The sequence below is a fragment of the Diadema setosum genome, chromosome 2 (assembly GCF_964275005.1).
Source record: "Diadema setosum chromosome 2, eeDiaSeto1, whole genome shotgun sequence".
NCBI classification, from domain to species: domain Eukaryota; kingdom Metazoa; phylum Echinodermata; class Echinoidea; order Diadematoida; family Diadematidae; genus Diadema; species Diadema setosum.
Window position 1 is genome coordinate 24,338,364 of NC_092686.1, and position 15,274 is coordinate 24,353,637.

At 38.4% G+C, this 15,274-nt stretch overlaps 1 protein-coding gene across 1 annotated transcript in view; it reads left to right on the plus strand.

The window, feature by feature from the left end:
* The window catches only part of LOC140246237 (lysine-specific demethylase 5A-like), a 69,333-nt gene that overhangs the window by 30,990 nt on the left and 23,069 nt on the right, over positions 1–15,274 (plus strand). The window contains exons 5-15 of the mRNA XM_072325694.1: positions 1,075–1,143; positions 1,998–2,108; positions 4,114–4,239; positions 5,860–6,016; positions 9,229–9,413; positions 9,980–10,138; positions 11,873–11,992; positions 12,322–12,477; positions 13,192–13,373; positions 14,008–14,170; positions 14,954–15,073. Of these exons, the coding sequence (XP_072181795.1) occupies positions 1,075–1,143; positions 1,998–2,108; positions 4,114–4,239; positions 5,860–6,016; positions 9,229–9,413; positions 9,980–10,138; positions 11,873–11,992; positions 12,322–12,477; positions 13,192–13,373; positions 14,008–14,170; positions 14,954–15,073 (1,548 nt within the window). The remainder of the gene's footprint in view (positions 1–1,074; positions 1,144–1,997; positions 2,109–4,113; positions 4,240–5,859; positions 6,017–9,228; positions 9,414–9,979; positions 10,139–11,872; positions 11,993–12,321; positions 12,478–13,191; positions 13,374–14,007; positions 14,171–14,953; positions 15,074–15,274) is intronic.

A 15,274-nucleotide genomic window follows, 5' to 3' on the forward strand; every position in this document is an offset into this window, starting at 1 on the left:
CCCTAGCAAACGGGAGACACCAAGTTGATGTGCGGGAAGCGCGAAGTTCCTTGTGGCCGGGGTCCAGGCTCTAGGGTTCTAGATGCTCTCTTATGCTATCTAATGCTTATTTTTCAACATACGATGGCAATAAGTACAAAATCCTTTCCAACGGGAGACACAGAGCCAGGGCGGGAGAAATTGAATCTCAAGCGGGACAACGGGAGATTTTGCAAAAGTGGGCTTTCGGCGGGAGATCTCCCGTTGAAAGCGGGAGAGTTGAAGTCTCTGAATACCAATAAGTTGGTCCACACCTTGAAATTTTATAATGTAGCATGAATGAAAGCAAAAAAAAAAAAAAAAGCCCCTCAATATTGTGCATGAATGTATGTGAGGGAAGAATGCAACATACATGTACGCCTACAGTAGGAAGCACAAAGCCCTTGTGGCTGATATTTAAGCTTTGGAGTTCTATTTATAGGTACTGCTCTCTGGCACTATCTTTGCCTTTTAGTTTGAAAGAGTGACAACAGGGAAGCAACTGTGACCCAAGCAGAAGGTCTTTAGCTAGAAGAGATATTTAACTGTGTGAAGACACATTTGACCCACTGTTTTGTACCTGCAAGTCTCTTGTATATATATTTAGCATGTCACTTTTTGTTATGGCAATTATAATGTTGCATGTTTTGTATTTTGAGGGTGTAACACAAATGTGGTGCATCATCACATTAACTGTACAAAGTCAGAGATCATAAAAGGAAGCAAAATGCCTGTAAAGCCATCTTTGGAAATTATAACCTTTACAGTTTATAACTTGTAAAAATATTTTCCTTGCAATGAAGTAGGCCAATTATATATTGATTTTAAGCTTGGCATCTGGGGAATTTATGTCTGCCAAAAACCATAAAATTATTTTCCCGCCATTATATGGCTTTCGTGATGACCCAGATGCATCGCAAAATGTAAGCTTGTCAGTGCAGCACGCTAAAATCCCTCATGGACCACCCTGCAACTACATACGATGTAAATCATAATCCTTCTTTATCAGCAACTCAAGCTGTTGAAATGTACATTTCTCTGTCACTTGAATTCCAGATCGTGCAAGATGAGGGAGGATTTGAGACTGTGTGCAGAGACCGGAAATGGAGCAGAGTAGCAAACAGGGTAAGCCCTACCAGCAGTTAGAAATATTTTCTCAGGGATGCGAGAGAATAATCAAATCATATTGTGTTTATGTCCTGTCTGCATCATAAATTCTATACAGAGAAGATCTTGTCTATTACAGCTGTTATAGGAAAGAGCTAATTTTGGGATTTCATTTGTTTGTCATTTCAATTTTAAATTATCTATCACTATATCAAAGGAATGTACGTCTTATTGTGCAACAGGTTGAAGACGAAACCTTTAACATGATTAGCACTGTACTGAAATATTTACAACTCAAGGAGATCTTTTGTCAGTGACAAGTTATGTGCACTCATTTTAGTTGTGCATCCACAGAATATGTTATCATTAGTGTACAATTTATGTTTTCTAATCAGTTGTGTATATATGTATTTGTAAGTTTGTGTTTGTTTAGTGATTCTCAGAAGGGTGTATGCTATGCAGTAGGAGATTACTGCAACAGCAATACCACTGCAATCCGAAACTGATTCTCAGGACAGTTTATAATTTGTGTCCACGGTGGTTTGAGGCAGAGAAAATCGTTATGAGTGTTTCTTACATGCCTGTGCAGACTTGCGTTTCTTATTCTTTATATTTTAGTTTGGCTGTCTGCATATTAAAAGTGTAGAAGGTACACGTACATGTAAATCCACCTGCTGAGTCCCATTGTATATAATCTTTAGTCATGCATTCAGTGTTCATAAGACCTTGTTAGTTGCACTTTAAGCATGCACACTGTGCATAATAATTACCGATATATTTCAGGTTGAACTGATTGATCGTCTTGTGGCTGTGGAGTGTAGTGCAGAGTCCAGCTCTCAGTCCCTTCTCGAACATTTCTGTTTTGTGCACAGTTACACTACCCCCCAGGCAAAGGTGTAGGAAGCCAGCTGCTGAAGCATTACGAGAGAATCCTCTGGCCGTTTGACGTCTTCCATTCCGGAGTGCCCTTTGATCAGCCTGTGGTATGTATGCTGATGGAGTGTAGACCCTACAGAGACAGAGACAGACAGAAATTGTATATAAATCTGCTGAAACAAAATCATTAGATCATTGGACGATTGAATAAAATGGGGCAAATGTTCTGATGTTGATGGCCCTGTGAAGGTGAGTGAGACTCCCAGTCTCATACTCCTTTAGTGACTGTAAAAGAGGTGTCATGGTTCAGGGAATGTGCAGCCACCCGTGTACGATTCATCAGCTTCCTTAAAATGCCAGTTTTCATCAATTTCGCAGTCTTTGTTGAAGGGACTATTTTTTCCACATTTGACTCGAGACCTATGGAAGACATGCTATGCATACGCATTATCTATCCAAGAAAATGGAGTTACTATTCAGCATAAAAGACTAGAGAAATTGTATTTTTTCCTCATACCAAATGAAGCATGAGGACTTCTTTGTAGGCAACATTGCAGTTACTGTAAAAGTGAATATCATTGTGTGATTACTTTTTCACGCTTGGCTGGGTAAGATTGATTTTATGTGTTTTTAATTCTGCAGAATCAAGACATCATCTACAGAAACAATGCCAAGCAAAAATATTGGCATGCTCTTATTTTCGCACTAGTTTGTGGTTGTGGGAAGTGCACAAAAATTTCATCGCTGCAAATATTTCCATTGTAACAATACATGACAAGTATGTGTGAAATGGCCAAAGAATGTTTCTAGTAAGGAACATATTATCATTGAATGGCATCTTTCTAATATGAATGATTCTGTCCAAACTTATGCCTACTTGATGTTTCTATATCTGTGCATCTTTAAAGGGGATGGCTAGTAACTGATCAGTGGGAATCAGTGGGAATGCTGGGGGATGATTGTTCCAATCCTTGTGGGATTCATTTAAGAGTACATTATATATCTATTGTTGTGTGAAAATTATTTGTTTCAGAATGGTCTCATATTCAAGTAATGTGCAATTTAAAGGGAAGATAAACCCCAAGAGCAATGTGGATTGAGTGAAAGCAGTAACATTAGTAGAACACATCAGTGAAAGTTTGAAGAAAATCGGACAATCGATGCAAAAGTTATGAATCTTTAAAGTTTTGGTATTGGAACCGCTGGACGAGGAGACTACTAGAGGTTATGACGTATGAGTGGACAACAATACCAAGAAAATATAAAGAAAATTCTACAAAAATCCATTTTTCATGAAAATTACAAATTCCATCAACTTGATATTGACATATGTTAAGGGTAGCAATTATTCCCCCTGCTTTCTGAAAGAGGTTGGTCCATTGCTCTTTCATTATTCTAGAAAAGTGAATTTTTGTTGAATGGAGATTGTATGAAGCTGAGTAGCTTTATTTGATGCTATTTGATTTCTCTTGGGAAGGCCAGTTGGCGAAAGGGAGAGTTGGCTTTGTTGTTGGCCTTGTTCACCTACCCATAGGCGTGACTGCTGCCGACCACATACAACTAGCTAACTGAATCTCATTGCGAAATCATGGACCGTCATCACTTTACAGTATATGTCATGTATGGTATCATCGCGGTCGAGGTCAAACAAATTCTTAAAACCCATATTGAATGAATTAGCTCTGGCTCACTCCTGACTTTACTCCATGAAACAGCATTAAAGGGAAATTGGATATATGGGGAAAAACAATCAAACAACCATGACATTAATTAATGACATACTTTGTAGGAGTCACGACACATTGATTTGGATTTGGATTTGAATATTGTGGAAGAAACAACTGAAGGTGACAGTGTTTTGTATCATGGTACTGTTGTACAGACGATGATTAGTGTATGAATGGCTGTTTTGTTTTTAATGTGCTTTTCAGCCACATAGCTGTGTTCAAATCTCTGTACATCATTGTGACTACTTAAAGGTGTGAACTACATCAAAACAGGCTCATGTATGACTGTGAAGTGTGCTCATATCCAAAGTAGTAGCTCACTTTGTGTTCTGCAATGGATCTGCTGAGCCAAAGACTGTATTGTCTTTCCCCCTCCCCCTTACAGCAACCCTTACCTGAAGGTGATGCAAAGGACAAGGACTACGTCCCCCATGGTATCCCATCCCGCCAGGCCATCAAACCCTCCTCCACCAGTGGATACAGCCGCCGGGTGAAGAGACAGGCCCCTGAGGTATGTGTGTGCAAAGCATATTGCTTTGGTTTGTTCTGGAAAATAAGATGTTAGTTGTAGCTTCCAGTGTGCCCTGCTATGTCAGATAGTTGTGATCTATACTCATTTTGATGACCACGGGAAGAGCCCAGTAGATCTTGGTAGTTGCCATTGTAATGGATATGAATATTCAGCACTATTGGCATCCCATGACCTCACAGTGGAGTATGATTAAGAAATTTTGACATCCTGTCTTGCCTGCAGCCTCTTACAGAGGCATACTCATGTGTTTGTCAACTCAACATAGTTATGAGAACAAAATCCGGAAGATATATATTGATATACTCTTTGGCCCGAATTCACGAAGGTGGTACAAATGAAACCATGGTTTAAACCATGGACAAGTTTAAACCAAGTGTCGCACAGAATATTTTGTTACGAAATTGGTCTTTTCGTCGACAAAATGACCATTTCGTGGACGAAATGTTCATTTAGTTACAAAATGTTGTCATTTTGTTACAAAATAATCATTTCATCAACGAAATGACTGATTTCCTAACGAGATATTCCATGCGACACTTGGCACTCCATGGTTTTTGTCCATGGTTTAAACCATGGTTTCATTTGTACCACCTTCGTGAATTCGGGCCTATGTGGTATACCAGTCATTACAGAACTTCATCAGAAGTAAAAACCTTCTACCCATCCAAAAGGTTTGGATTGTCATATTTTGTGTTGTAGTACCTACACCACAGCCCTCTCTCTCTCCTGAACATATTGCCTACTGTACAAATGGGAACATAGTAGGTTCCATATCTTGTTTTGGTAGTCGCTCCAGTACCAGGTAATTGCTTGGTGAGGAGCTACACGTCATTATTTACATGAGCTGACATATGTTGTGACAGGTGCTGGCACACAGCCTATGTGGCCAACAAACATTCTGGTGTGTGAATAGTCGTTTCCTTCCAAAGCTGAATGTAGTTGAGTCGTGCAGTATCAGTTGAATACCTAAAAAAAAAAAAAAGGCTTCCAAGAGTCATAGGTAAATTTATGGATGTTTGAAAATGTTTTTCTATCTGCATGGAAATATGCAAAAGAAAAAATGTTACCGAAAAGTCATTGAATAGTCATGAAGAATGATATTGCAGAAATTTTGCTCATTCAATAATTCCAATTTTGTTTTTCATGTAATTGTGTTCATGTTTGAATGCTAAAATCCTGAGTATCTATGGTATTGCTGCTAAGTCACTTTAAAAAAAAAAAATGAATTTTGGTGAAGTGGTTATGTTACACTATTAAAAAAAAAGATAGTGTACTCTCTCATACAAGTCTGTCTTTATTCGTCTTTCACATTGAAGCCTGTCATTTGCCAGCCTTGTCAGTTTACTCACATTTACTTGGCATTGGCTATCTAAAATTTTCAAATTTAGTAGGCCTCCCTATTGATTCATGAAGCAATGTAGGAAAAAATGACAATTGTGCCTCTCTAGAATGCTCTTTGGCATCCGTAAATCACATTACGAGTAGGTCACAGTGTCAACTTCAAGGAATGGATATTACATAATGATATTTATCCTACGAATGAGAATGCTAACCTATCAAGCAATGACGATCCTCTCTTCTGCTCTACACACCTCACAGGAGCCACTGACCGTGGACATCAGCAACAACCCTGAGCTCAAAAAGCTGCAGTTGTTCGGTCCTGGTCCAAAATTCCAGGGTCTCGGCCTCGTTGCCCAGCCTGGGGAAAAGAAAGGTAGTGATGAAATAATGCCCATCACGAAGAGCGCAGAAAGAAGTTAGTGTGATCCCTTGTTTTATTTTGGAGTTTCCTCTATATCTAGTTTCACACATATCATACTCGGCACTGGTTGCGGTAAACACTAACCCTCTCTTCTCGTAAAAAAAAAAAAAAAATGGAAAAAAAAAATAAAAAATAATTATACAGAAGAAATGCTTCCTCTAAGAAATTTTGGTTTTGTTTGGTTTCTTATGTACAATATATCTTATCCATCTTTGATGTTTTAACATGATATAAGGTTTTACATCATGAGGAATTCATTGTTTTCCATTTAACAGAAAGTGTTAGGCAAAGAGACAGTCATTGTGCATGAATGCAGTTAAACAATGACTACATGTCAATATTGAATGATGATATGAACAAGACTTCAGTGCCACTTGGAGCAAATTTTTAAGCAAAATCTATACATGACCTAATGGTATTGGCCAGTTAATTTGATCTTCAGCGGGCATCTTGTAACAGCCTTTCAAGGCAACTAACTGATGTACCCTGCTTTTTGGCGTGACAATCTTTAATTTAACATGTGATGGAAAGGAATAGATGTTCCCACAACTCTACTGAGTTCACATTCCAAGTTGGTATGTCTCATTTATACTCATCTCTTCAAGCGTGCTAGCTTTTTTGCCCCTGAAGAGCCAGAATTCAGTAGTATGAATATGATATTGTGCTCCATTTTATCATTTCAGCATTATTAAAAACCCACTGTCAAGAGTAGCACCATCATTATATGAAGAAATGCTCAGAAATCTTCATCAAATATTTATTTAGTTATTGTAGTGGCTTTCTGTGTCAGGTTTGAATTTGTATCTCCATCACATTGGTTAACTGCTGTCAGTCGGTCATCTACAATTTTTAATACCTACTGCCACATACATTGTATGTGTAGACTGATTCTAGATTTCCTCTCTTGTTTACGGAAGTATCTTAAACATGATTTATACATGTGTCATTTGATCTATCATGTTTAACCACTATAGGTTGCTGTGTTCTGTTTTAGATTTAGGTTTTTTTTAATGTGTTTCATCTTTGCCCTGTTATCAGTTTGTTGCAGTATTTTGTTTCATTGGCCCGACACACGAAGAGCACGTCCATGCCATGTTCACATGTTAAAATTTTGCACGTTTGCACTGAATGCATGCTAATTAGAATAGGCAATGATGTAGTCGCCTCACAACTCTGCCATTGGTCTGTACACAAAGTTATTATTAAAATGATGTCCTTGTTTGATGATTTGGCAATTGCAACCTCTTTCCCCCTAAAATTCAGAATATTATGAATATGTAAACAAGACTACAATAATTTGATCACAATGTTCACCTCTTTCTTTTTGATCCCATGTTTTATATAATGGAAAGAATTGTGTACAACTCAATAGGAGACTTATGAGGTGATGACATCATCACCTCTGCCCGTATGAATTTTTTAAATGAAACCTCTACGATTCCTTTCATCTGATTTTACTCTAATCATTCCAGTTCGTGTGTCCCTTTTGTATCTCTGAAAATTATATTCCTTTCATAAGCTGGTATATTGTAGAGATAGGTATCGGTAATTCAAACCTTTCTTCAGAATAATAAAACTGGGAACTTCTCTATGGTGGAAGAGGAAACAATACTATAGATTTCCAGGGAATTTGAACCCTGAAAAAATGCCAACAGTTTAATACTCTGGGTACAAAAAGGGAGCATGTTCTCGAATGACATGGAGTTTGTTTGTAACATTTCATACATGATGTTTGGAGACATTATTCTTCAACCATGAGAAAAATTTGTGACATTTGCAAAAAGGATTTACGACCTTTAAAGCCAACTGAAACGTGATGCAGAATTGCACTTTAAGCCATGTGTAATGATTTAGATGATACTTGGCTCAATTCTGCTGTTGCTGTTATTTTAGCTAGACAGAAACTTAACTGCTACCACTCCACTAAATCTTCATTGACACTAACTGCTTGTGTTGCTTGAATATAAGACTTTGACTGCCATAGAAATGGTGACTATTAGGAGTGGCAGCTATCCAAATTACTACTTCAACCGATTTGCCTTTTGTTACTACCATTGGTGCAATCACAATTTACAAGTTTGCTTCTCGGAATGCTTGAAATACATCACTGATTCTGCTGCAATTATGCAATCATCATAACCTCTTTATTTACTTCTACTTATAGTGATTATTTCTACTACTTCCATGGCTAACAGGTCCTCTGACATCCATTACATGTTATGTAATTGCATGAAACCCGTCTGCATGTTGTTAGCTGGTGCACCGATTATGGCAAGGCGCATGATAGGTATTGTTCAGTTGATTTTACTGCTGATGACATCACAAAGAGAAAGAAAGATTTTTCAGGGGGAGGGGGACTTAGTAGGTGCAGAAAAGTGAAAAATCCAATGATTGAAATGATTTGATGGTTATTTCAATCTGACAAGCCCTGAATTTATAACATGAAGACCTATTCAATTCAGTAGAATCCATAATGGACACAGAATCAGAATTGGATGTCAGGGGACCTTTAGTTACCTCTGCCACTTTTATGGCTACTAATATTACTACATTTGTGATAGCCATGATTGTCAAGTTTTAGCTACCTTTAATGCTAGAGCTTGTAACAGCATGGCTTAGGCTGAAGTGTAAATGTTGTCACTGTTACTTTCCCTCTGCTACTATGACATGTAAATGACTGCTGTCAGTATGGTCAAGTTACTTTTCATTTCCTTGTATCTGTTTGTTATGCACCATGAAGAGAGTCATTATCTTGTGTTACTTGTCTAGGTTTCATTTTTGTACTACACGTATGCTCCCTCTTGGCATATTTTTGTGCTTCCAGATTAAACCAGCAAGTGTGTGCTCCCATAAAATGTTCCGTATCATACAAAGGAATATTATACTATGCATGAAGACAACTGTTTGTGTAAACTGCAAACATTAATATGTGCTTGTTTGTATTAATTCAAAACCTTAGGATTATATCTTAAACTGCAGACTGTTCTGCTCTATAAATGTTAGTCAGATCATAAAAGATATTATCCCTGATAAAAGATGGGTAAATTTGATATAAAGTCACAACAGTCTAGCAACAGATCATAACAGTAGGAAAATTCATATTTCAGTCTAAACAGGAATAATAGATCACATAGAGACATGTTTGTAAAAATGACTTTTCACTCACTCATTGCCCCATGCATTGTATTCTTCTTCAAATTGTCCAGATGGCACTGATGGATCGTGGGCCAAGCTGGACCGTCAGAGCAGCACTTCAGACCCAGACTACAAGGAGCCCAAGGCTACCAAGAAGGCCACCAAGACGTCTCCCAGAAAGCTGGCTGAGCAGCAGGCAGCGGGGGGCTCGTCCATGACTATGAGAGCCAGGACTGGGGCACTGAGTGCCAACTTTGTGAGTTGTTTATTTGTTTGGAATACATGTGATGGCTGTGATATCTACTTGTGCAAACTCCATGTTTTGCTAATGTTGAACATTGTGTTGCCATGGTTGCAGCATCTTTTAATAAAAATCATAGAAATTACCAGTCTATTAATCTAACTCAGTTGTTGAGCACTTGAGTAAAATATGGCACATTTGACCAACAATTTTTAATTGAGCAAAACACAATTTTATTCCACATTGAGCAATGTGTTGGCACGGTATCAACAATTTTTTTTTTTCAATAAAAAGCATACAAAGTTAGTGCTCTTTGAACTAACTCTCTCAGTATTAGATAGGGTATTAATCACATTGAGGGATTGTTCTATTCTTAATCATGATGAAATTATATATTATGATGTTGAGAACTATGGGAAGATTAAAAAGCTTTGTTTATTTTGTAGTGCCGTTCTGCTACAGATTTGAAGGAACAAGAGTTAAGCATCGATGTTACATCATGAGCCACTACATTTTCATGGAATGGCATTTAGAAGAACTTGAACTGTATATGCTAAATCCCTATGTTTACTCTAATACAGATTGAGATGTACATGTGTCACACATGTGGGCGGGGCGACGCAGAGGACTGCCTGCTCCTCTGCGATGGATGCGACGACAGTTTCCACACATTTTGTCTCATCCCGCCGCTTCCAGAAGTTCCCAAGGGAGACTGGAGATGCCCTTCGTGTGTTGCCAAGGTATGGGGCAGACCCAAAATTGAGATTAAGTTTGTAACACTGACTTCTGTGTCAAGACAATATCAAGATGATCTATAGGGATCCATTTCTATGTGTCACAATCGCATCATGTTGATTTTCTTTTTTATGCCTCCGCCACGAAGTGGTGCCGGAGGCATTATGTTTTCGGGTTGTCCGTCCGTCCGTCCGCCCTTCCGTCCGTCCGTCCGTCCGTCCGTCCGTCCGTCCATCCTTCCGTCCGTCCGTAATGAATTTTGTGGACAAGGTAACTATCAAAACCTGTTGAGGTATCCTAATGAAACTTGGCATGTATGTGTATTAGGGGGTGAAGTTGTGCCTATCAACTTTTGGGTGCACATGCTGAAGGTCAAAGGTCAAAAGGTCAAGGTCAAATACATATAATTTCACTATTTTCACCATATCTATTGAATGCTTGAAGATATTTTCTTGAAACTTAGTGTATACATGTATTACCCAATTAAGATTCTCTGGTGAAAGTTTGGGTCATGAGGTCAAAGGTCAAAGGTCAAAAGGTCATGGTCAAATACATAAAATTTCACTATTTCCACCATATCTATTGAATGCCTGAAGATATTTTCTTGAAACTTAGTGTATACATGTATTACCCAATTAAGATTCTCTGGTGAAAGTTTGGGTCATGAGGTCAAAGGTCAAAAGGTCAAGTAAAAATATTAAAACTTCTTTTTTTTCTCCATACCTTGGAAAATTGTTCAAGGTATCTTCGTGGAGCATAGTATATACATATACTGACTGGAAGTGATTATCTAGAGAATGTAGGGTTCATGGGGTCAAAGGTCAGGGGTCAAAGGTCAAGTGCAACACTTCAAAAGTTTACTATTTCCCTCCTATCATGCAATGCCAGCAGGGTTATTTTTTTTTTACACTTGGTGTATGCATACATGTGTAACCTAATAGAAATTCTCTGGAAAGTTTTTTTTTTCTTCTTTTTTTTGCCTCAAAGGTCAAAAGGTCAAAGATCAAGTGAAAGTGCTGAACTAACTTTTTCCTCCATATCTCAGAAGTGGCTCAAGTTATCTTGAAACATAGTACATATTATGCATGTTCTACCTGAAAGTGATTATCTTATTAATTTTAGGGTCAAGGGCCAGATGAAAATGGTAACAATTTACTATTCAATTCAGAAATTGCACTTTTTCTCTACACCTGTATCTTGAAAATTACTCAATGCCTAAATGTATGAATGGGTCAAAGTTGAGTTAAAGTCCTTAAATCCCTAGATACATGCTCTCCTATTCATCCAATTAAACCTAGGTCAAGGAAGGTGCACATTCAACACATTTGTGACAAACTTTTCATTTCAATATTTTGCCAATTTTGTGAAAATGTAATCACACATTGTCCACATGTACTATCTAGACCTATTGGGAAAATCATGCATTATGGCGGAGGCATACCAGTCGCCAAAGCGACATTTCTAGTTATAACCTGTAAGTATGATGGGAAATTAAGGGATAGAAGAATGTTTGATTGAACCTACAATGTATGTATGGACATCAATACATTTTCAACGTACAGGTTACTATACACACTTGTTGCATTGGGAAGTACAAATACAAAGAACTTCATTCATGTTACTTCTAATACTAGAATGAAATTTAAAATCAGATCAGTTTGCCAGATCACCTAGTCCTTGAATAATCACTGATACATGCAGAAGCTAACTCTGTGAATGAAATGTTTGGATATCTACAGGAATGCAGCAAGCCGCAAGATCCCTTTGGATTTGAGACAGCTCGCAGAGAGTACACCCTCCAGTCCTTTGGTGAGAAGGCGGACCAGTTCAAGAAAGACTTCTTCTCCATGCCTGTCCATGTAAGTCTTCCTTTTCGGTCAGTCCTCTCCGCTCTATACAAGACAAAATCTTTTTCTTTTTCTTTTTCTTTTTTCAGTGACTTGACGAGGTTACATTGATATTTGCCAGACATAACAAATGAAAGCAGATGTGTTGCATTCTCCCACATTGTACACAATGTTCAACTGACCATCAGATCTTATGTATTACATTTGGCGGTTGTTCTTGCATCATGATGAGATTGATAATGTTGTAAGAAGGCTGATGTCTTGTTGATTTATCAATGCAATACTTGTTGTTTTTGTATTTACTTGTTTAATGTAGTTTTTCCTTTCTTTATGGCTTACAGATGGTACCACCCGAATCCATTGAGAAAGAGTTTTGGCGTCTTGTGCAGTCAGTGGAGGATGATGTTCTGGTGGAGTATGGGGCCGACATCCACACCCTGAACCAGGGCAGTGGATTCCCCACTAAGAAGAACAAGTGTGTGGCCCCAGAAGATCAGGTAAAGGGAGATGCTGACTTGTTATATTATCATTCTTGTTTTTTTTTTCTTTCTTTTTTTCTTTCTTTTTTTTGACTGGTTTTGCAACTCTTAATGATGACGAAGGTAATTGTTGTGCATCTAAAGATCATATAAATGAAGACTCCAAGTGATACTCATGGAGAAGTCTGCCCTAAAAACAAAACATTTAAATGTTAAAGATCAGATGACAGAATAGTAATTGGGGAGGGGGAAGGGAGGGAGGACAATGATTTAGCATTTGTTTCCCTCATAAGTGCTTGTCCCTAATGCTCTTTTTATATGATGATGGTTCAGTGTAAATGGTTGTGAAGTTTATGATGGTCTTCGCCAGCTGTTTGTCTTGCATTGTCTGTTATGAAAGTGCTATGCAATTTCTCTTGATATGTGTTAGATTAAAGAATATACTTTAACTTCACGGACAGAGAAAAGCATGGCTCCCCCTCCCATCCCAGCACCCCCCCCCCCAAAAAAAAAGGAAGACAGAATGAAAGAATAAAAAAGTGCATTTAGTATACCACATCAGACCAAAAGATGAGGAATGACCCCTATAGACTATGTATTTGAAGGAGTGGACTTAAAAATACATACATCTGTATTACATGCCAATTCTTTTGCTGCCTTGACAAGAACCACAATGTGTCAAGGATGCCCATGGCCATTATTCCATCTTCTGGTTTTATGATGCCTTTCTAGGAATACATCACATCACCTTGGAACCTGAACAACCTGCCGATACAGAACGAGTCGGTGCTGTGCCACATCAACGCTGACATCTCTGGCATGAAGGTGCCCTGGATCTACGTGGGCATGTGCTTCTCCTCCTTCTGTTGGCACAACGAGGATCACTGGAGCTACTCCATCAACTACCTGCATTGGTAAGACCCCAGGGGACCATACAACTACCCCCCCCCCCTCCCCATGAGCTCTCTGATGCAGTTTATATTTGATGCCAATGAAGTGATGACACATAGTGGCTTACTGATCAACTACACCTGAAACATGCAGTGGTGACAATTTCATTGATAATTAGACTCACTTACTTTGTTTAAACATATTACTTTTTGTTGCCATGATTGTTTAAATTACAAGAAACAGCTACATTAAGGGTTATGAAAGAAATATTTTACGTCAATTACGAGACACTGCTGAAGAAAAGGAAGTTATAGGTTTTGCCATGCATTTTAACCATTTATGGACACTTTGCATGAGAAAATTTGCTATATTTAGCTCAGTGAATGATTGGGGAAAAGCTAGAGAGAAGATTTCTGAAATCATCAAAAGAAACCATATAGGGCATGAAAAGAATGATTTGCGATTACCTTTTGAGACTGAGCATGTCTCCGTTTACAACTTCCAAATGTTGCTTCTAATATCTGAGGTATTGATTTCTATAAAGTGTAATACAGCTGTACTTGATTCTTGGCTGGCAGGCAAAACTATTTTGATGTAAATCAGTATGTAGAGTTTTATACGAGTGAGTCTTTTGGATTGGTTCTTGCTCCAACCCAGGGGAGAGCCTAAGACATGGTATGGAGTGCCTGGGAGTCAGGCTGAGGCCTTTGAGGAGGTGATGAAGAACCAGGCGCCTGAGCTGTTTGAGGCACAACCAGATCTTCTCCACCAGCTCGTCACCATCATGTCGCCAACCATCCTCATGAACCATGGCGTGCCGGTGAGTGTAGGGGCTGTTTGCTCTAATTCAGTCTTGCTTAGCTGCTGAACCTCCATAATTCTACAGGAGACTCCCCGTAAACTTGGAAATGTCTCTCTCATGTCCTTATAAAGGGATATATATGGGAATGACCTTTGCCTTTTGAGACGTATATAATACTCTTGTATCTCCATGATTGCTCACTGGAGCCTCCTTGATTTTAATATGTCAATGTTGACAGCTCTGGTCTTGGCATTAAGCCTTTTACTTTGTCATTTTTACTCTTAAAGGCTATTTTTTGCATGCCAAGGTCTGCTGCTGTGATCACCTGTTCTAAACACCACCTGTCATAAAGTCCACCTGTTTGAAAAACAAAACAAAAGCAAAACTCAAAACAACAATAACAAACACAAATTTATGATTTTTTTTTCCTGATCATATTCAGTTTAAGTTTAGCTGTGTATTAGTTCCACTTTTATACCATCCAGTGACCTTTTTTCCCCCCATTCTGTTTCCCTACCAAGGTGCTAAAAAAAACACACCAAACAAACCAAGATGTTTTTGTATTGTAGTTTGCACTGAGAAGGGTTTCACATGAAGAGTAAGCACATAAAAAAAGGGGGGGGGGGGAATCATATTATAGATATTAAGTGGTTAGTATCTTCTTTCGACATTACTATAGACATTGATAGGGTGTATCTAGGCAGTATGACATATTTTTCAGTTGGAATCAATCGAAGGTTCCCCAGACAGAAATTGTTGAATGTTTCTCTCATTGTTCTTACCCTGTTTCTATTTGACCAGATTGTGAGGACCAACCAGTGTGCTGGGGAGTTTGTGGTGACATTCCCCCGGGCCTACCATGCAGGCTTCAACCAGGGATACAACTTTGCAGAAGCTGTCAACTTTTGCCCTGCAGACTGGGTGAGCAACATTTGTATACACCAAATATGGCACACATGAGAATAAGAAGCAGTTCAAAGGGATTTTTTTTTTTTTACTGATTAACACTAAACACTTGCTTTGCAATGTCATCAGTGTAACAGTATGAAGCACGTGCACACCTGCACATGTAGTGTGATGGAGAAATGGTTAATAATGGTTAAAAACTTCTGAATCTGATAT